The sequence below is a fragment of the Protobothrops mucrosquamatus genome, unplaced genomic scaffold (genome assembly GCF_001527695.2).
Source record: "Protobothrops mucrosquamatus isolate PMUCROS unplaced genomic scaffold, P.Mucros_1.0 scaffold275, whole genome shotgun sequence".
Taxonomy (NCBI): Eukaryota; Metazoa; Chordata; class Lepidosauria; order Squamata; family Viperidae; genus Protobothrops; species Protobothrops mucrosquamatus.
This window is the reverse complement of record NW_015386619.1, coordinates 241,159-263,732: the sequence shown is the minus strand read 5'-3', so window position 1 is coordinate 263,732 and position 22,574 is coordinate 241,159. Positions and strand designations below refer to the sequence as shown.

Here is a 22,574-nt window from a genome sequence, read left to right as displayed (position 1 = left end):
AAACTATAAGCTTTTACAAAACTGAAGCCTTCCTTGCAACAATAGGTTATCTTAATTATGATCTCTTAATTGAACCATTCTATTGTCCATAATTTGGGTTCACAGAGCGGTTTTTTCCATTCTTCCTTGGGAGACTCCTAATGCTGTAGGAAAATTCTTTTGAACTACAAGGCTCACTTTATGCAAACTTTCTACTTACATCAAGTGATTTAAAATGTGTTTGATTCTTTGTTGCACATAAAAGGATTGCTATTTGATGAAGCTAATTAGAGATTCCTACCTTGCTATTATCAGAATCATGTATTTCTCTGTGTAAATTTCATTTTCACGTGACTTTTTTGTTCTTGGTGCAATTCTTGCTTTGAAAGGTTGCTAGTTTGCACTCTCCCTTCTAGTTTTCATATTGCTAATTCATGTTTATTCTGCCATTTTATGGCCAATGCACATCAGTTGAGATGAAATGTTATCATCTTTCTTAGCATCTAGCCTGCACTCTTACAATGTCCATTTATTTTTGCAGAACACGTTTTTGTAGTGAAATTAATCAAAGCATGATGAGGGGAGCTGGTTGATACTGATTTAGACTGAAAAGGAATGACTAACTCAAGGCCAATTTCCATACCTAAGAGAGGACTAGAATCTACATCTCCTTGCTCCTAGTCCAGCACCATAACCAACTTACCAGGCTTGGCTGTTTTTGAAGTGAATTTGAAACTCTTATATATAGTAAATTATATGGATTTGTGTAGTGATCCTAAAATCCAAACATATCCATTTAAAATCAATATTAGTGGCTACAATCCAGATGACTTCTGCAAATATGGAGAAAACCAAAATGAAGAAGACAGATTCAGGGTCTTAGACCAAAAATACTGGGTTAGAAACTGGATTCATATCTTTCTTTAGACATGAAGTGCAGGCTTCTCTCTCCTCATGCTTTCTGCAAGGACGCAGGGAGATTTATAAAGGTAGTCCTTCCCTTACAGCCACATTTGGGTCCTGAAGATATATTGTTAAATGGTATGGTCATTAAATGAGGCATCATATGAAAACACCCAATTTTATGACCTTTTTTGCTATGGGTTGTTAAGTGAGACATCAGAGGACTGCAACTTGCAAACTTCAATTCAGGCTTCTTTATTGACTTTGCTCGTCAGAAGCCAGCTGGGAAACGGAGCTCAAGTGTTAACAGAACACTGCAAGGAGTTCTTGCCAAGAGCCTAGATCACAATCACATGACACTAACAATTGCAAGGACTGATTGGAAGTCATATTTTTCAGTGCGGTAACTTTGAACAGTCATTAAATAAATGATAACTTATATAGCTCTCAGTCCCCTGAAAGATGACAAAAAACATATTCTCTATCATTGGCAGTCCATCAGCTTCTTAGTCCCTCACTTCTCTGACATTTAATTTTGGGTTAAAGGTTCTGATAGCTCAGGCAACTTCTTTGAGTGATAAAATTCATTCATCAATAAAAAAAATACCTCCCATCAATAATAATTTGTTCCCAGCTATAATAATTTTTAATACAAGTTCATGCAATTTCTGAACAGCACGTATGCAGTGTTTGAGGTTAATATCATGTCGCTAATTAGTGTAACAGGTTTATGGCTTATATGTGGTTCAAATATGATTAGGGACTGACTCTTGGTTGTGTTTTTGGATACACTTCAAACTCCGATAGAATCCTTTTTTTAATTAGGGATTCTACAATTACATAGGAAGTATTAACTGATCTCCAGACTTTGTTGTCAGGTTTTCAAATGGGGGATAGTGTGTTGTGCTGTGCATGTGTTAACTACCTTGGAAGGGACTAATAACTGAGCATAAAAGATCATTGATTATCATTTGCTTTGTTTGTTGCACATAACCCTCTGTGAAAACTTCATAATAGTGAGAAAGGAAAATAAATAATAGTATTATAAAATTCTTTACCTCTATCCCACTGAGGAATATCACTGTTCATAACAAAACAATCACATATTGCGCAGTGGGAATCTTTCATTATAACAATCCCAAAGGCTTTCTGACACAGCCAGGTTTTAACAGCTTCTCTAAATGATTCCAGGATTGGAGCTTGTCTAACTTTGAATGGAGTTTGCTCCAAAGAGTAGAGTAGAGTAGAGTAGAGTAGAGTAGAGTAGAACCTTGGGGGTCTTCTACTTCAGCCCCCTGCTCAAGCAGGAGAACCTATACCATTTCAGACAAGTGACTGTCCAATCTCTTCTTAAAAACCTCCAATGATGGAGCGCCCACGATTTCTGAAGGCAAGCTGTTCCACTGGTTAATTGTCCTCACTGTTAGGAAGTTTCTTCTTAATTCCAAGTTGCTTCTCTCTTTGGTCAGTTTCCAACCATTGTTTCTTGTCCTGCCCTCTGGTGGTTTGGAGAATAGTTTGATGCCCTCTTCTTTGTGGTAGAGGAGAGGAGAAGCAATGCAAGACGGCCTTCTTGTGGCCCCTAAATATATCGCTCCTTCAGAAATGGGATTTAAAAAAAGGTTCTCCCTCCTAAATTTAATGGGTAGGCAGAAACCTTTGATCGAAGGTAGTCTTGAAGGTACCCAGATTCTGAGCCATGGAGGGGTTTAAGTTATAACTGGCATCTTGAATTGCAGTTGAAAGCCAACAAACAGCCAGTACATTCTTGCGATAATGGGCACCCATAACTGCTTGAGTTTTATCTGAACCAGCTGTACCTTCTTGATGGTCTTTAGTAGCAGTTTCCTATATAGTGGATTGCAATAATCCAATTGAGAGATGACCAAGGCATGAGTGACATGAGTAGGCTTGCTAATTCAGTAATGGTTTCAATAGGTACACAAGATGAGCTGTGCAGTGCCCTATTTAGTCATTAGCTGCTACATTATTTTGAATAGGAGTTGTTATCCAAGGATTTGTTACGAACTTGTGCAGTCCAAGGAGGAATGACCACAGTCAGAACCAAAGATGGAATATTGCTGGTCTCAGTTGAAAATCTATTTCTGATTTTCACATTCTGAACTAATTTATGTAAAACATAAAAAATATTTAATTCCCCACAGATTTCCCACATATAGCAACATAACATCAAAACATTTTTTAAACTTATATTTTCACATTTATCTTTGAACATAGCTATTATGCTACATTGATATTACAGGAAAATACCACTTCCTCACAATCCATATCAGACAAATATGTGTACTAATGTGACATCGAAGCTTTGTGTTTCTTAGGTATAGAAACATATTTGTGAATTCCAGCATAGAAATTGAGTAACATATTTTAGCTTGAGTTTCAGTACAAAGAATGTGTTTGTTATCTGTCCTTCATGTCAGCAAATTCTCCATTTCCATTTTACAGAGTTTTTGCGATTCATAAACATTTACTTTCTTTCTTGTTAACAACCAAAGCTTTTCTTTTAAGGGCTCCTTGTGAACTAAAAACCGTTTTTAGATGTTGCAAGTTTCTGTGAAACAAAGAATTGTCTAAAAGTAACAACTGTCAAGCCATGAAAATAATTCTAAGAGGTTTTTTTGCTTTGAACTGATGAATTGTAGCATTACAATACATTTTTACAAATTGCAGTTGAACAAATCTGTTACTTCTTTGTAGGACGGAAGATACTGTAACATAAGACATCTAGTCCCGAAAAGTTGGTCACCATGCCCATGGTGGACACCATGTAACCGTGGACCGTCCACCATGCGCTGGTAGGATCTTTTCATCGCCCCCTCCCCTTACTCGACTTGGCCACCGTCGTGGCGTGTTCGGACTCGCTCTCTACCGACCTCGACGTCCCGACAGTCCCGACAGCGGAAGTGCCAAGATCAGTGCCAGGCTCCAGCTGGAGCCCGGCGCTGATCCTACCGCTTCTGCTGAGCCCAGAAGAAGCGCCGATCAGCTGGAATGTTGCAGCATCTCCAGGGTCTTGTGATTTACATTCAGATGCTTGGCGACATGTTGTGACATAAATAAAAGACTTTTTAGGAAAACAATGCCTGGAAGTTCTTTGAAGTGTTTCATTAGTCGGAAGCTGACATAATATTTATGACGGTCACAGTGTCCCAGGGTCATGTGACGTGACCAAAACCTGCTGCAACCACCCAGCAGACGGGGGCGAATAAAAACCAAACACCTCCGCACCCCACCCCCTCTGCCAATCCTCAACAGAAATGCTCACAACAATGAAAACCTCGGACAGGAGGAAGAGCGCGGTCGGGCGGGCAGGCAGGTGTCTTGCTCGGCTGTGGCTTGGGGGGCACTTTTTTCAATGCTATTGTAACTTCGAACAGTCATTAAGTGAACTGTTGTAAGTCGAGGGCTACCTGTACTTTATCACTTTTTTCCTTCTTTTTTTTTTTGGTCATCAAGTTTTAGACACCTTGCTAGGCAACTGGTGGTACTCAGATATTGCCATATCCTAAAACTGGTACAGTGAGTGAAAAGGTTGAAAAGCCCTGCTGTAGATCAGGGGTGTCAAACTGCAGGACCGCAGGCCGTATGCATCATGCCGAAACCACGCCCATCCCATTGCCGGCAATGGGAAAAAAGTTGCGATACATCGCAACATATCACTTGACGTTGCGAGTTTGACACTCCTGCTCTAGATGCTGGACCATGGATTGAAGAATACTACTGAGATCCTCCTGGATTGGGCAGATTTTGCTAATCTTTTCTCTCTTTTGTTCTGCACAACTGAGTATGCCTCATGGAGAATGGGTGAAGCTACAATTTATTTTCCAAGAAAAGAGGAATCTTTCAGAAGAAGCTATGGTGATATTCCCAATCTTGGCTTGTTTTTCCACTTACACTAGGGCAAGAACAAAATAGTAGGAGAAGATCTGTGTCTAGAGGCATATTACATACACCCTAAGCCCTATTAAACCAAGGAATCAAACCATGGTTATGCATATGGGAAGAAACAGGGCAGTTTGCAATACAGAGAAATAGACTTTAAGTTCTCACCAGGCTTTTTATCTTTAAATCTTTATATTTTCATCGAGACACAAATCCTCTACTTGAGGTGTCTTAAATCACTTTGAAAACTCAAAAGGTCGAACGGTACTAGTTCGATGTACTACAGACTATTCTGAAAGGTATCCTTCCGGAGTAAGAAACAAAAGTTGGGGTCTCGACCCGTGTTCAAAATAATACGAGTCATTGTATTAAGTGTAACCTTCGTCGTTTTACTTTTACAATCCCTCAGAGACATAAAAAGAGGAAGAGGGTTTGGGAGGAGAAAATCTGAAAATAGTGTTTGGAATGAAGAACTATGCAAAAAGACTTTCATTCAAACAACGTCAGCAAATAAAACACTTTTAACTAGTTCCATTCAATCGCTTCAGATTCTTTTCTTTCTTCATTTTTCTTTCTCTCACATGCTTTTGGTCCTTCTGAAAATCAAACTTGGGAAGGGGTTGTTGCCAGTACAAAAATATGACTTAAGACTTTCCATATAACAATAAACTAACCAGAATTTTGTTACATTTCTTTATGGGATATACTTTGGAATGTCATAAAAATTCAAGATAGCAATGTCGAACCATAGCTAAAAAAATTTGTGTGTGTGTGTGTGTATGTAGGAGAGAGACAGATCGATCTTCTTACAGTATTAGTTTTAAAAAACAGTTGAAGAAAGGCAATTCAGAAAAAGCCTGTAAAGTTTTCTTAAAACTTGTTACTGACATAATTCTTTGAGAGTTATCTACACTAAAGACCACCCCTGGAAGCTTCTTTCCTTTAGTCCCTGCTCTTCTAAATGAACTCAAAAGGGATTTGACCAGGAAACACCTAGCTGTACAAAATCTGGAGTAAGACAGTGGGAGAGATTTCCAGGGGTTTGTAATGAAGAATCAAAATGACCTTTTCAAAGACTTTCAGGATGGTTGGAACTATTCCTCTTGAGCGCCAACGTTTGGATTTGAAATGCTTTCTGCTTCCCTTTTTATATCAGGCTAGCTTCTCTCTCTCTCTCTCTCTCTCTCTCTCTCTCTCTCTCTCTCTCTCTCTCTCTCTCTCTCTCTCTCTCTCTCATCAGCTCACTATGTTTCTATCCTATTTGTTAAGAAAGGTTATTACTTTGCATCTACTGGGAAATTGAGCAGGCTGATATAAAGGAACTACCTATTTCTTTTTCTTTTTGGCAGCACACTCACCTGCATGCAATCTTCTATACTTTCCAGCATAGAATTCCTGGATTTCTGCAGCAGGATAAATTACTCAATGCAATGCTTCATTAAATCTCAATGTCCAACACTTACAAGCTTTACTAAGTGGGATACCAACATATATTTTAGAAAAAGAATTTTAAATTTCAGATTGTGAAATACCAGTCTCTGCCAAGATACGTAACATTTGATACAACATACGTAGAGTTCTGAGCATGACAGGTCACTTAGTTGAAGCGAACATGCACAGGACCAATATTCGTAGTCTTGATTGTTTTGCTTTTGGATTGCATTGGGTGATGACAGCGCCAGTTACTGATTGCAATGAAGAAAGTTTCTGAGTCACCCAAGGTTAACTTAAATGATCAAAGCTTTGTGCATTTATAGTGAAAGCTTGTTTACTGCCAGTGGCGCCTGGAGCAATCTTTTACAGCATTGTAAATTGGTAGATTTTAATTAATGATGTACATTAGAGGATTACATTAAAGCATATCAATATTTGGCAGGCATAATTAGCATTTGATATATCTAGACAGGGTGGCAGACTCTCTAATGAATAGAGGCTCCAATCTGTTCACCAGGGGCCCAGAATTCAGATGTTGATGCTCCCAAGGATTCAGATGTTGATGCTCCCAAGGCAACCTTACCTTGGAGACATGGAAGATAGGAAGCCAAATTAAGGAGACTGATTCTCTGGGTATTTGTCAAGGTAGATGGGAAAGAGGTATCACTTGAGGATAATCTTTGGGTAGTTATTATAAAAAACACAAAATTTATTATGTGTCAAATGTTAAAAAATAACGACAACACTTGGGATAGTTCCCCCTGCCCCAAAAGCGTAACTAAGGTTCTTATATCAGAAATGTTTTAGCATTAATTCAGATATTCAGGACAGCTCTGTGAAAATGCAATCTGAACAGGAGAACCTGGGAACAGTTCAGTTCTTTTTTTTTTTCCATTAGTTATTTTGTTCCTGCAAGATCAACTCGGGGAACATTTATAAAGACTTGCTATTGCCCCTATATGAATTAAGATTTCTCTGATTCTGAACTGGATTCACTGGCTACATTCAGGTGATTGTCCCTTTCTGCATAAGGTGTTACGGTTATGTTTGCCTTCTACAACTATGAATGAGTGATTATGTGCCACCAAGTCACTTTTGGCTCCCAGTGACTACATATAGTTTCTCTACGGCAATGATTCCCTAACCTAACCTGATCTTTGAGGTCTTCCAACAGTGCATTGTAACTGAGTTTATCAGCTTTCCTGCTGTTCATCAGCTTCTTTTCTTTCCTTCCATTTTTCCCAAAATTAGAACTTTGTTCAGAGAGCCAGATCTTTACATGTCATGTCTGAAGTAGGATGTCTGAGCCAGTCATTTGTGCCCTAAGTGAAAACTCAGGCTTGATTTGTTCAATGGTCCATTTATTTGTTTTCTTAGCTGCCATGGTATTCTTGATTATATTAAATTTGAATCCCATTTTTTTCACTGTGTTCCTTAATTTTTATTACTAGAGCTTGCAGATCTGTTGGGTTTTTGCTATCAGGGTAGTGTTATCAGCATAGTGCAACCTATCGATATTTTTTTCTCATTGTTAAAACCGTGCTCATCTTCCTCTAGTCCATCTTCCCTTAATATATATTCAGCATGTAAGTTGAATAAATAAGAATATACAGTCTTGTCATATTTTTTGCCATCCTAGAGCTAATCTGTTTTATCTTGTTTTTTCCATATTGTGCCTTCCGGATGTGTATATAAGTTTTCCACGGGGGCAAGATACATAAAGATGATGAGGGTTTATGACAGATGGGTAGGTGGTATGCTGATTTGCCTACCTGTTACAAAGTTTGCTGATATCCTGTGCTATCTCGATCAATTTTAGATAGTCCTGGGAAAGAGATAGCCCTTTGGTCCATTCCTTTCCTGAGAACAGAAAAATAAAACTTTGTTTTAATTTTTATACATTTCTTTTTGTCTAATCATTGACAGAAATAAATATTTATCAATCTATCTAGATAGCTAAGTAGCAGATCGTAGTATAGAACTTCTAAGACTACACTTTAAGGAACGCTATAGAGAGATTTAGATTCACAAGACATTGGGGAATATTTTGGCAGAAGTTGAATCTGCAGAAGAGAGATGGGTTCCCCTTGAACTGTGATGGAACCAGAATGCTGGCTCTAAAATCAAAAACATGAAAGGGCAATTTTTAAATTGATCTGTAAGAGAAACCCAATGGGTGCTAGCCAGCAATTTTGTCAGTGATGGAGTTGATGTCCATATCAAAATGTAATAATAATAATAATAATAATAATAATAATAATAATAATAATAATAATAATAATAATAATAACAGCAATAATAGCAGTAGCAGTAATAATTATTGTGAACAAGAACACAAAACCCAGCAAAATAGTGAGAGACAGTCATTCCTGAATACAGATTTGTCCTAAATACAGCATAAGAAAAGATGAGATGGGAGAGAGGTTGTTTAAGACAGCATTGGAAGATCAGATTCCTATGATAAAATATTACAGTTGATCCTGAGAGAATGCAAGAAATTAGGAATGCATGCAGAGGAGAAGTTATTGTAACAATGGGAGATGTCAGTTATCTGTGCATAGATTGGGTGCATTCATGCATGGATCATGACAAAGAAACCAGACTGTTAAACAATTGTAAGTGATTGATTGTGCCTTAGAATAGTCTTGAAATCAATTAGAGGGGAAGCAACTCTACACTTAATTCTAAGTGGTATCCATGATCTGCTATGAGATGCAGCTGCTGTAGAACCAATTGGAAACAGTGACTCTAATGCTCTTACACATAGCAACCACACAAATGAAAAACTGCTAGTAAGATCCAACACTTTCACTGATGATGTAGCAAGAGAAACATTTCACAAATGAGAGAACTCGTGGAAAAAAGGCACCAAAAAGAAAAGTGAAAGGACTTGTATTATTTCACAGTAAGGTTAATTAAAACCATAGTAACTAATTCTCTGCTAGACCATATTCTGCATTAGAAGAACAGATCAACCAAATGGAGGAAAAGGGCAACATGGCTTACTAGGGAAGCCATAACAGTTAAGAAATCATCCTTCCAGAAAAGGAAAAATTGTAAGGAAAAAAGGAGCCCAAACACTGATCAACACCCTTCCCCCCAAATGTAAATGATGATAAAGACTACAAAAATAATATTTGAAGAACATATGGCAAAAACTATTAAAGGATACGAGAATAATTTCTTTAAATATATTTGAAACAGAAAATGAGCAACAGAACAGCTTGGCTGTTGGAGGACAAAGAATTGAAATGGATGTTTGAGGAGGTTACGAATATTGCAGAGAACCTCAATGAGTTCTTTGTCTCTATCTTTACTGCAGAGGATATAGAACAGTGATGGCGAACCTTTTAGAGACCGAGTGCCCCAAAACTGGCCCCGCCCCCGCTCCACCCCCCCGCCTGCCCGCAGGGCCACTCACCGCCTCCAGGGCCCGCCACAGATCACCCAGGCAGCCCAGCAGCTCCATGGCGGCCACGCCCTCTGCCCGCGCCACGCAGCATCAACTGTGCAGGATGGGGCGTGAGGGCAGAGTCTTGTCTACGCTGCCTGGCTGCCATGTCCTTGGCTGTGCTGCTCCGTGTGGGCCACCCTCAGGGGCGACTCTCCTCCAGGGGGGCTGCTGCTGAGGAGGGGGTCGCAGGGAGAGGCAAGGCTGGGGCAACGGCATGTGTGCCCACAGAGAGGGCTCCGAGTGCCGCCTCTGGCATCCGTGCCATAGGTTCGCCACCACTGATATAGAATAAGTGCCTGGCTTTCTGTTCTCAGGGATGAAAAAGAAACAAAGCAAATTGAGGTAACAAGACAAGCTATTTCATGACACCTTGACCAAATGCACTGTACCCAATCACCAGTTTCTGATGACATCTGCTTTTAAACTGAAATTGCTGATCTCTTTATAAAAATATGTAGTATCTTACTCAAATTAATTGCAGTGCCGTAGAACTGGAAGCTAGAAAGGAATCCAGAGGAATTCTGGGAAATTCCCTTTCTATGTGTTTGAGACAGGTTGATAGAAAGGCATATTGTAGAATTGCAGCTTCATTGCTAGTTAAGTAGCACAATTATATATGGATGCTTAATGTTTAATGATAACAGTGTGCAAAATAAAGTCAAACTCTGTAATAAAGTTGCATTTTTTTCATAAAAAGAATGAACAGTCATAACTGTTTGAAAATAGAACTAAAATAAATTGCTGGTTTCAGTTTGAAATGTGAAAAAAAGTGAGATGAATTTTAAAATATATTTTGATTTTTGTTTCAGTTCAGCATATGATACCAAAACAAGGCAGAAGGTGGCAGTCAAAAAGCTTTCAAGACCTTTCCAATCCCTTATTCATGCTAGAAGGACTTACCGGGAGCTTAGATTACTCAAGCACATGAAACATGAAAATGTGAGTGGAAAAAGCATGTTATGTAAACCTCCAATAGAAATGGCAATTTGTCTTTTGTTCAGTTTTACTGAAGCAGTAATCGGAAAATCCCACATTCGTACATAGAAAGATAATTTAGCAGAAGCACTTGAATGCTTGTTGCATTCTTGTGTATCCTCAGCTAACCTTACATTCAAGTGAAGATCGGGTTTGTGGTTCTAATAGAAGCAGGCTTTAGCAGGTCTGAGCAGTTTGGTTCAAGTAATCTTTTCATGTTCCTTTTAAGAGGACTGGAATATTGGTAAATGAAGAGTACCGAAGAATAAGGACGTACTGCATTTTGTTTTCAATCTTTTTTCCCCCAGGACTGTGGCTTTAATTATTTTGGGCAGTTTACAGTCATAGCATTAAAGATATTTTTTAAAAATTATTCCTGCAAAATAAATGCAGTGTTTTGATGAAGGCTGATTTTTTTTGAGATACAAATGCAAAAAAAAACAAAAACAACAACATTCACCAACAATGTAGAACTTTTTTTTTACAGGATTAGAATCAACTGCTAACGATTCAAATGGTACCACACAAAAAAATTAGTTCATTTATAACGTAAGATCAAATAGCCTAATTGATATACAGGAATTCACTTGAAAGGTTTTATTTTATTAAGATTTTTCTTGCTTAAAAAAGGGCTGAGTTTGCTTTGCAATAATTATGGAGTACAGAGCTAGTTAACAATAATAGAGTTGGAAGGGACCTTTGAGGTCTTCTAGTCCAACCCCCTGCTCAGGCAGGAAACCCTAGTTCAGTTATTACAGCTCTGATCATTTAAAAAAGGGTGGTTCTCATATATTTCTTTCTTTCTTTTGGTCCTTTCACACCTATTTTTTCGGTAGACCATATTAAATTTGCCTGTTCCACCCAATCTTGAAAAACCAGGATGGTGCATACATATCATAGTTACATTGCAAATTAGAGTGACAAATCAGAATAAATGTTTTAAACCCGTATGGCATCTAACACTACATCTTCGTCTTACGGATCGTACTGAGAAGGGGTTTAGTTGGTTCTCATATGTACAAATGTCACTTTCATAGGTGTTACGACCAAGACATCTTTGTTCACTGTTATAGTCATAGAAATAGGACGGGATATTTAGAAATAAAAGTACAAAATAAGATAACAATTTATGAAAAAATAAAAGATAAATGAAAGATGGAGGCTTATTTGAAGCATGGTAGGAGTTATGTAGGCATAGTAATGAATAGGCAGATATTTCTTAAAAACCTGTTCCTGAGTTGGGAACAATCTAAATCTGAGCTATGCAAGAAAAAAAAATCAGTCCTAATTAACCTGCAAGTACAATTGCACTCTTAGCAATTAGAATTCAGCAGTTATATACAACCGATATTGTTGACTAAAGTATGCCAAACCTCTGTTTCTAGTCTCAGTTGTCTTTGTCTAGAAATCTTCAAATGCAAAGTGTAAAATCCTGTAGTACCCTATGCATTTCATTAGGTAAAATAAACATTCTTTTTTTTTTGTTTCAGGTTATAGGATTACTAGATGTTTTTACACCTGCAGCATCAATAGAAAATTTTAACGAAGTGTAAGTAAAGTTTGAAATAAAATTGATAATTGGCAAGTTACTGGGATATGTAGCATTGGCATTAGATAGCCAAAATCAAATGTTTATAAGTAGAATTAATTTCAGTGATATAATGAAGTATGTGGTTAACTTTTTCTATTGCATCCATCAAATCTCATAATATTTAATTGTGATGAAGTACACCTATCGGAATACAGTTTTTGGATATGAAGAACCTTAAAAGGGATTTTGGCTTGCTACTGGAAGTAGGATGTTATAAGATGAATCATCTTTTTGTTTAATCTTCTTTTGTAAAGGCAGTAATTTTAAATGTTTTTAAAGAAATGTTAAATGGATTAAGATGCTTAAGAAAACAACTCACTTAGAGCAGGTGTCCCCAACCCCCATTTGCTGACCGTACTGGGCCACAGGCATGTAGGAACTGAGCCACGCAGCTGGAGGTGTGCTGAAAGTGCGTCTTCCACCTCCAGGAATGCGGCAAGTCTGCAGAGATCTGGGCAGGGCGGGAGGGTGGCAGGGCAGAAGCTGTCTTGCTCAGTGCAAGGTCCTCCAATGGCTGTGCTTGCAACTGGTTTGCAACATCTAAGCTCCGCATCTTTCCTCCTCTCCCTCCTGCTGCTTCTGCCATCTCTTCTTCTGCCTCCTCTTCCTGGTCCTGCTCCCTCTTCCTCCTGCTGCTTCTTCTTCTTCCTCCTCTTCTTCCTCACTTTCCTCCTCTTCCCCTCCTGACACCCCAGCTGGGCTCACACTCCCTTCATGGAACTCTCCAAGACAAATGCATGCCAGGCCAGCTTGCAACCTTGGGCTCCTCCAAAGCCTTGTTGGAGGGGGACCCGCCCAAGGTATCTGTGTGTGAGGGTGTCTTTCTCAGGGTGCAAATAGAGGCAGGGAGAAGCTACCTTTCACCTTAAGCACTGTATCTCTCCAAGGAATTCTCTCTCTCTCTCTCTCTCCCTCCCTCCCTCCCTCCCTCCCTCCCTCTCTCTCTCTCTCTCTCTCTCTCTCTCACACACACACACACACACATATCTGCACCTTTTCTAAGACTGCTGGGGTCCGTTGCACTTCAACTGGAGATTTTTGCCTTTATTTTGATGCTCCAGGTGCCTTGTGTTTTGACAACATCCTGCCTTCTTTTCAAGATTTAATTTGGTGTATTTGTGTGTGTGTGTTTGTGTGTGTGTTCCTCCTTTCTTTGTGCAGCTTTCCAAGTTTGCAAACCAAACACACTCCTACTCGGCTTGCAGTGCGGGAGAAGCTACATTTCCTCTTAAACACTGTGTCTCCAAGGGAATTCCTCTCTCATTTGCACCTTTTCCAAGATTGCTGGGTGCTTGCACAGTGCCGGGTTGATTCTCTCCCTCTCCCACCCACCCACCCACCCACCCCTCTCTCTCTTTCTCAGCACTTCCTCAGCATGCTGGGTCTTTGATTTGTTTTGCTGGAAGACTGATTTTAAGATTGTCTCTTTTCCTTCCCACTTTCTTAGAAGCAGAAAGTCACTGGTCTGATCTAATACAATAATAGAAATAAAGTGCTTGCTTGCTTGCTCTTTCTTTCTTTCTTTCTTTCTTTCTTTCTTTCTTTCTTTCTTTCTTTCTTTCTTTCTTTCTTTCTTTCTTTCTTTCTTTCTTTCTTTCTTTCTTTCTTTAATTTACAATAAATGTAATGCACTTAAATCATCCTGAAACCTCCCCCCCCCCTTCCATGAAAAAAATTGTCTTCCATGAAACTGGTACCTGGTGCCAAAAAGGTTGGGGATCTCTGACTTAGAGCATCTTAGTAACTAACCACTTTATTATCACATAACCTTTTGTTAAATTGAATAGTTTTTAGCCTGCTACAGGATTCAGTATTTCTTGTTTTTGCCCCAGAAAAACAACCTGTTTACTCTTCTGAGAAATGTTGCAATGCTGTAGTAAACTAAAATGAAAATAGGTTGCTTTAGGTATGTTTGTGTAATATTGTTTGCATTCCTCAATCCCTGTAAAGCAGGCATGTCAAACATGCAGACTGTGTGCACATGCCACGCCCACCCCGGCTTCGCCAGGGTGAAAAACATCCTGATACATCATGATATAGCCTGAGATGCAATCGGGCTTGACACCCTTGCTGTAAAGCATTTTGAAACTGGCTCTGCAATATTCATTGTCATTATTTTTCTGGTCTTCCTATCCATTGCTTTTAGTTACTCAATGGAAGAAATATCATCATGGCAATCAACACCTGGGCAATTCCAGTCATTAGATACGCAGCTGGAATAGTGGATTGGACTCAAGCAGAACTAAAAGCAATGGATAGGAAGACCAGAAAAATAATGACAATGAATCAAGCCCTTCACCCATGCAGTGACATTAATAGACTCTACCTATCAAGGCAAATAGGTGGGCATAGAATGTTATAAGTACTGTACATCAGATGGTTGAAGAAGAAAAAATGGCTTTTGAAGAATATCTGAAAGGCAATAAGGAAGATGCACTGGAGCTAGTACATCAGAAAGGCTTACTGACTATTGGAGAGACCAAACTGGCCTACAAAAACGACCAAATGAAGAAAAGAATGGAGGCATGGGAAGACAAAGCACTATATGGCCAGTACATTAAAAAAAATAGCAGTGAAAGCAGATAATAAGAAGAAAGAGACCAAGGGATTAATTCTGGCACCACAAGACCAACCCTTAAGGACAAATGCATACAAAGTCAGAACTGAAAAGAAAACAATAGACAGTAAGTGTCGCCTATGCAAAGAAGCTGAAGAAACAGTGGACCATCTGGTAAGCTGCTGCAAGAAGATTGCACAGACTGACTACAAGCAATGGCATGACAAAGTAGCAGCAATGGTGCATTGGAAGACCTGCAAGAAATATCATTTGCTTGCAAGCAAGAACTGGTGGGACCATAAAATACAGAAAGTCATAGAAAATAAAGTTAACTTGCTTTGAGACTTTAGAATTCAAACAGACAGGGACCTGCCACATAACATCCTGGACTTAACAATTGTCGATAAGAAAGACAAAAAAAGTCTGGATAATGGATGTGGCAGTACCTGGAGACAGCAGAATAGAAGAGAAATAACTGGAGAAGAAAACAAAATACAAAGACATACAAATAGAAATTGAATGACTCATGACAAAAGCAAGCAAGTAGTACCAATAGTAATAGGTGCCTTAGATGTAATCCCAAAACAACTGGAGCACCACTTGAACACCATTGGCATTGACAAATTCACCATCAGTCAATTGCAAAAGGCAGCTTTATTTATTTATTTATTTATTTACTTACTTACTTACTTACTTATTTATTTATTTATTTATTTATTTATTTATTTATTTATTTACTTATTTATTTCACAGTACAGGAATTGTGAAATTGACTAGAAGGTGGGGCTTGCCTATAAGAGTGCCTTGTTGAACTCTACTAGTAAGCTTCAATGTTGAATAGGGGCAGGCAAGAATTCCTATGAATGAGAAAATATTTATATCCTAAACGTGTAGACTTACAGCAGTACAAACTGCAAAGTGTAAATTGTATAGTTTAAGTGGTGCTGTAGCTGAGCTGGTAGAACATACAGTTGGCAGCTTGAGGAGAATTTGTCCTAACTCACTTGTGTGATGAGGAAGTTGGATCCATGCAGTTGCCATTTGTGGAAGACCCTTAGGTATAAATTGAGACACTCCATGGAAATATCAGTCATCTGTTCAATTGAGTCTAGAGCTGAATCCTCCATTGATGGGACATACTTAACACAAGCAGTAAATTACTTCCAGTAGTATATATTATAATGGTTTTCTTTTCTGAGCCAAGGTGGGATGTGTCTTGAAAGAGTAATTGGGAATCCATTGCCTGGTAATTTATATAGCCAGAGTATTGATTAGTGGTCCCTTACCTGGGTTAATAAATAAATAATATCTTGACATTTTATTCTCCTAGATCAGCAGTCCACAAACTTTTTGGCACCAGGGACCGGTTTCATGGAGGACAATTTTTCCACAGATGCGGGGGGGGGAGGTATTTGGTTCTGCTCCCTTGACTGCTGCTCATCTCCAGCTGTGCGGTCCAGTTTCTAACAGGCCACGGATCAGTACTGGTCTGTGGTCTGGGTGTTGGGGACCCCTGTCTTAGATAACCTAACATTTATTTTCCAATATTACCCTGTATGAGCAGTGAGAAATTTATGGCTATCCAGATACGTATTTCTGGAATCTAATTCCCATCATATCTGATGACTATTTTAAATACTAGGTTAGAGAGGAATTGGAGTCCTAGATAACCTTTGCTTTGAGATAACCTTTCCTCTCTGAAGCAGTTTTTTAGAGGGTGAGGGAGGTTACACTATCCCTTGCCTTTGTCCTTCCCTTGTATACTATTGGCTTAAACCTCCACCAAAATCTGTGTACCAGAGCCAAAAATTTCCTTCTAACAGGAGAAAATCTTCTTTACATCAGAAGTGAACCATTGAATCTGATTTCACAGTTGTGTTTAATTACCTCTAATTTCCCTCTATCAATTAAGATTTCAAATTTGGCCATTAATCAGGCCTAGTTGTATCAAATGCTTGTAAGATCCATAGCCTGGAAATTTAAATTGTACTAGTGGAATATATACAGTTATAATAAAGTTTTCAAAGCAACTCTAAAAGCAATTATGGTTGAAAAATGATTGAATCTATAAAACCATTAGAGCTGTAATTAAAAAGAAAACCTATTAAGACTGTTAACTCACTGAGGATTATTTTGCAGTTAACAAGAAATTATACCATAAATGTGTTCATAATCTTGGTTTTGATTTGCAGGTATCTTGTCACCAATTTAATGGGTGCTGACTTGAATAATATAGTGAAATGTCAAAAATTGACAGATGACCATATACAGTTTCTTATATATCAGTTACTTCGAGGACTAAAGGTAAAGCTACGGGGACATTTCATTTAATTATTTATTTAACAGTATTTGTAGTCCACCGCAATCCAGTAGGACTTTGGGCAGTCCACCACACCATACATTCAAAGCAAAAGGAAGACAAAGTTCATATACAAATAGTAACAATCATCATTCGAAATCTTATGAATGAAGGCAAATATGCATGCCCCAGGATTATGCTGCAGGATCCAACCTGGGTCAGTCACCCGGACCACTGAAGAGAAGTTCCTTGAAGATGGTTTCCAGCATGAGTTGAAAGCTCAGAAGACAAAACCTCTGGTACCAGCATATATTTGGTCTTCAGTTTAGGGTGTCTGTATACATGTCCCAGGATAGTGCTGTAGGATCCAGTCTAATTTTTGAAGATGCCTATAGAGTAGGACAGACATGTCAAACACAAGGCCCGAGGACCAGATGCAGCCCGCGAAGTGATTTCATGTGGCCCGCGAAGCCATCCTGGAAACAGTGAGGGAACGGCCCCCGCTGCCTTGGCCCTGGCCAGCCGGGAGCCAATGTACAATTTTGTGGTGGCCATCTATGCTGAAACGTATTCAGTCTTAGCTCCACAAGGCTCAAGGGCCAGGCTGGGCGTTTAACCTCTGCTGCCCAGGGCTCTGGTCAGCCCGCACCACCATCCAGCCCCCCCCCCCCACATGACCTGAGAGGAACAGTGAGGCTCCTCCAGTGGACCATGCTTTGGCACTTGCCCTGGTCCCACCCCCTTCTGCCAGAGACCCTCAGATCTGTCCCACTCCTGCCCAGGCACCCTTGACGCGAATGATGTAGAGCTGGCCATGCCCACCCAGTAGGCCACACCCACTCCATGCCCACCCAGTAGGCTGCACTCACCCTGGCCACACCCACCCGGCCCCCCGAGGGCAACCGCAATGCTGATGCGGCCCTCAATGAAATTGAGTTTGACACCCCTGGACTAGGAGTCATCTGCACCTCCAGTGGGAGAAAGTTTCATAAAACCGAAATTCCAATAAAACTGGAACTTTTTTTCTTCTTTTTCTTTGTGCTGTCCTTATTGTTTACAGCTACAAGTAGCCTTAGACTTAACAACAATTTGTTGTTGTTCGAAGTTCGGAGTTATAACGGCAATGAAAAAAACTGACTTATCACTGGTTTTCACAGTTATGACCATTGCAGCATCCCCATAATCATATGAACAAAATTTCTGCACTTGGCAACTGGCATGTATTTATGATGGTTGCAGTATCCCAGGGTTATGTGATCACCTTTTGTGACTTTCTGACGTAAAGTCAATGGGGAAGCCAGATTTACTTAACAACCATGTTACTAACTTAACAACTTCAATGATAACAACTGTGGTGAGAAAGGTTGTAAAATGGGGCAAAACTCACTTAACAATTTTATTGCTTAGCATGAGAAATTTGGGGCTCAATTGGGGTCATAAATCGAAGATTACCTGTATAGGGTATTTTTTTAAAAAAAATTTTTTTTTGAAAGGAATTGGAAATACATCTTTCAGTTGGTAAATTTTAACTCCACTGTGTAAACTGACACCCAATGAATTAATAGTCACATTTACTTACTTGAGACCCTCCTTCTAGCAAAAACTGTTGAATCAAATATTTAATGCTTTTTATATCAAGGGGTGCTGTTTATTTATATTTTTATTTTATCCTTTATTCATCTATTAATTACAAAATGAAATTAATTACACTACAGTGCTTCTCCTTACAAACTTGAGGGTTAATGATCTAATTTGGAAAGATATGGAATGCAAAGCCTGCCATTTCAACATTACTTTATCAATTAATTAATTAAATAAACTTGCATAACTGTGCATCTACCAGAAGGAATTCCGGGGAGCAAACAGGTTAAAAATACAATACTCTAAAAATAAAAAGACTATTTAATGGTATAAACAATACAGTTGTTGTCCCAAGAAAACTCACGTTCATCTATCAACCACTATGCCAGCTCCATCAACATCCTGGCCCCAGTGCCTTGGGAAAAGCCAAGTCTTCATTGCATTCCTGGAAGCCCACAAGATCAGGACCATTCATACCTTCTGTCTCATATAGCAACTCTGTTCAGTTTCTAAATGAGATATAGATGGGAGGGAGGGAGGGAGAGAGAGATGATGGAGAAATAGATTGAGATTTCCCTATGTTCTTAACAATCATTACAATTCTGTATTTTGAATCATGGAAAGTTGTTTCATAAGGCAGGCACTATGATGCAGAACATACTATTATGTATTGAGTCATATTTTGACTTGGAAATCAATTGATTTTTCCCTTTATTATATTGTTGTAAAACATATCTCATTATATTATTTTGGTAGAATGGCATTTATGTTGCACAGTATTGACTAAAGATTATTAATACTCTGATGTTTAGACAATTTGGACATCAAATCTTTTTAAATCTGATACTTGGAGGTTAGCTATGGCTATCCAGTAGAACTAAGAATCATAGAACTGAGTATTTGAAAAGAACCCAAAGTATAATCTAATGCAGCCCTCTGCAGTAAGCAGGAAGACCAATTTCTAATATCTGAACAAAGATATTTGTGCTTCTGCAGGACCCCAACAAACTGAGAACCAAATATGCTTTTGCTGTTCTGAAATGACTGGAAAATCCATATATATCCTCTATATCTATGCCCACAAATACCTACATAAGCAACATCCATTCCCATGGTGATGCTATGGTATTCTTGCTGATGAGTATTTTTTTTACAAGACACAGAATATGCAGCTTTATAGAGAAGAGTTTTTGTGACTTTGAAGTTCCATGCATTTTGGAATAGGAATTAAAATAAGCCTATCAGCCATGAAATGAAGATCTGTTGTGGAAAACTTTACTCTCTTTTTCTTTCTCTGATTTCCAAGAAGAGATAGTTTTCTAACTGGCAATCTTTATTCTCAAGGCCCCTAGATTGGATTGCAAAGAGTGACGGAATTTGCACTTTAAAACACCATTTAAAATGTAACCCAAGTCCTTATTTGATTCATTACTATGAGCAGTGCTTTTTTTCTAAAAAAAAAAAAAAAAAAAAAAAAAAGGTGCTGGAATTCACACACGTTATACAATCCGCCTTGCCTACCCTACAAGGTTCCATCAAAAATGGTGCCGGAACTCTGTTCTGGGCATTCTATGAGAAAAAAAGCCCTGACTATGAGTTTGTAGAATGGAAATAAATGTAGCCTAACTAAATCTTTACTTTGTAGAAAAGTACAAGTCAAAGCAAATGGTTTCTGATAATCATGTTCATTCAATTCTATCTGATTTCTGATTTTGACCTTACCTGTTTTCTGTTCATGTTGCAGTATATTCATTCTGCTGGAATCATTCACCGGGTAAGTTTCAATCACTGATAAGATGCTTTGTGTACTTCTCCACTGACTAGTTTCATCATTTTAAATTTAGCCCTGTTTTAATAGTCTTCTCATTCTGATTCAGGACCTGAAACCCAGTAACTTAGCTGTAAATGAAGACTGTGAATTAAGGGTAGGATTCATGCTATTTTGATTATTGCAGTACTGTTTAGACCAGTGGTTCTCAACCTGTGGGTCGGGACCCCATTTGGGGTCGATCGACCATTTCACGGGGGTCACCAAGCAAGGCTGTCCGCCATTTTTTTCGTCCGCCATTTTTTTCCCCTTTTCCGGCGGGTGCCTTACTTCCCTTGGGCTGGGCCAGCTAGTGGTCGGCCTGCTCCGTCTCTGCTGCTTGCCAGCTACACCTCGGCTGGTGCAGGGGGCAGAACCACGCATGCGCGGCGCTCCTAGGCAGGGAAAGTCCTCGACTTACGACCGGTTGGGTAGTCCTTGACTTACAACCGGTTTAGTCCTCGACTTACGACCGGTTGGGGTCGCGGCATTACAAAGGTTGAGAACCACTGGTTTAGACTGTATGTCTATGTCTGTCTGTCTGTCTGTCTGTCTATCTATCCATCCATCCATCCATCCATCCATCCATCCATCCATCCATCCATCTATCTACATATCTATGTATAGCGATTGTGTGTGTGTGTGTAGGTCTTGGCGTATTCGGGTCTTTTCCCGTGTAAGATTGAGAGTATCTTGGCGACGTTTCGACGAGGTCCCACTCATCATCTTCAGGCTGGGGTCTTCGGCTTCGTGCCTGTGCGAGCAAAGTGTGATCGGAGCTGCTGTCTCTCTATAAATACTGGTGGAGGTGGGTGGAGTGCTGGCTTAGTTGCTGTAGGTGGATTGGTTGGCTGTGTGGGAGCCATTGTTTGTGGATTGGTTGGCTGTTTCATAACATCCTGAGTAGTTGAGGTGCTGGCTGTGTGACCATTAATCTTTTGTGTTATAACGACCTGGGTAATGGGTTGTGTGATTACATCCTGAGATCTGGTGTAGTGATATCCTGAGTGTTGTGTTGCAACATCCTGGGTGGTTGGCTGTGTTGTAACATCCTGAGCTTTATCGTTGTAATCTCCTGAGTTCTGTGATGTGATGTCCAGAGCAGAAGGCTGTGATGTAGCATACTTACACGGGAAAAGACCCGAATACGCCAAGACCTGCATACCTGTACCCGTGAAAATCTATGAAAACAAATATATATATAAATATATATATATAGTAGGAAACTATATATATATATATATATTCACACACACACACAGAGTATAGTGTTGCTATTTTTCCCCCTGCTTCATCCTGATGTTGGAAAAGGAAAAATAAAGTGTCTTCCAATTCATTATCTATTATTCCCTAAGCTAAATAAGATTTACAGAAAGCGTGATATTCATAGAATTATCTAATTTTAAAGTGCTAGGAAGCATCTTGATTATTAAATAGGCTGCTCTGGAAGTTTTGGTTCTTCATTCATAACAGTAATTGCATCTAAAGTAATTGCGCATAGCTGCACATCAGGCCTTGCAGGTGTAAATGAAAGAATTGATACATACAGTATCTACATTGCTTGAATTAAAGCCTAACCTTTGAAAAAGAAGATTAAACTGCTATATATATTAGCAACAAATAGGAATCTCCTGAACAGATGACAAAATTACTACTGATTTTTTTTTTTGAATTTTTATTCCTGAAAATTTTTTTATTATTTTCATCAATACAGAAAAAAAAAAAGTTTTATACATCACAAGTAACACATATTTCTAACCCCCCCCCCCCCGAGACTTCCCGAACCAATCCCAGGATAATATTCAACTACAAGTAAGCATATATCAACATCTCTAACTCCTCCAAATATATTGACCTACATAAACCGGTGAAATATATATATAATAAAAAATAATAAAAAAAAACAAATTAATTAAAAACCTAGATTATATTCCACCACTCTATGCTTCTTTTGAATATAAACAATCCAACTTCTCCATATCAATAAAAATTGTTCATTTGAATGATTTTTCAGGTAAGCTGAGATCTTTGCCATTTCAGCAAGATATGAAACCTTCAATCTCCAGTCTTCCATTGTAGGTAAAATTTTGC

General features: G+C 38.9%; 1 protein-coding gene across 1 annotated transcript in view; it reads left to right on the top strand.

Moving 5' to 3' along the window:
- The window catches only part of MAPK11 (mitogen-activated protein kinase 11), a 43,152-nt gene that overhangs the window by 5,487 nt on the left and 15,091 nt on the right, over window positions 1–22,574 (top strand). The window contains exons 2-6 of the mRNA XM_015814676.1: window positions 10,483–10,612; window positions 12,139–12,197; window positions 16,989–17,100; window positions 20,421–20,450; window positions 20,554–20,601. Coding sequence (XP_015670162.1) covers window positions 10,483–10,612; window positions 12,139–12,197; window positions 16,989–17,100; window positions 20,421–20,450; window positions 20,554–20,601 — 379 coding nt within the window. The remainder of the gene's footprint in view (window positions 1–10,482; window positions 10,613–12,138; window positions 12,198–16,988; window positions 17,101–20,420; window positions 20,451–20,553; window positions 20,602–22,574) is intronic.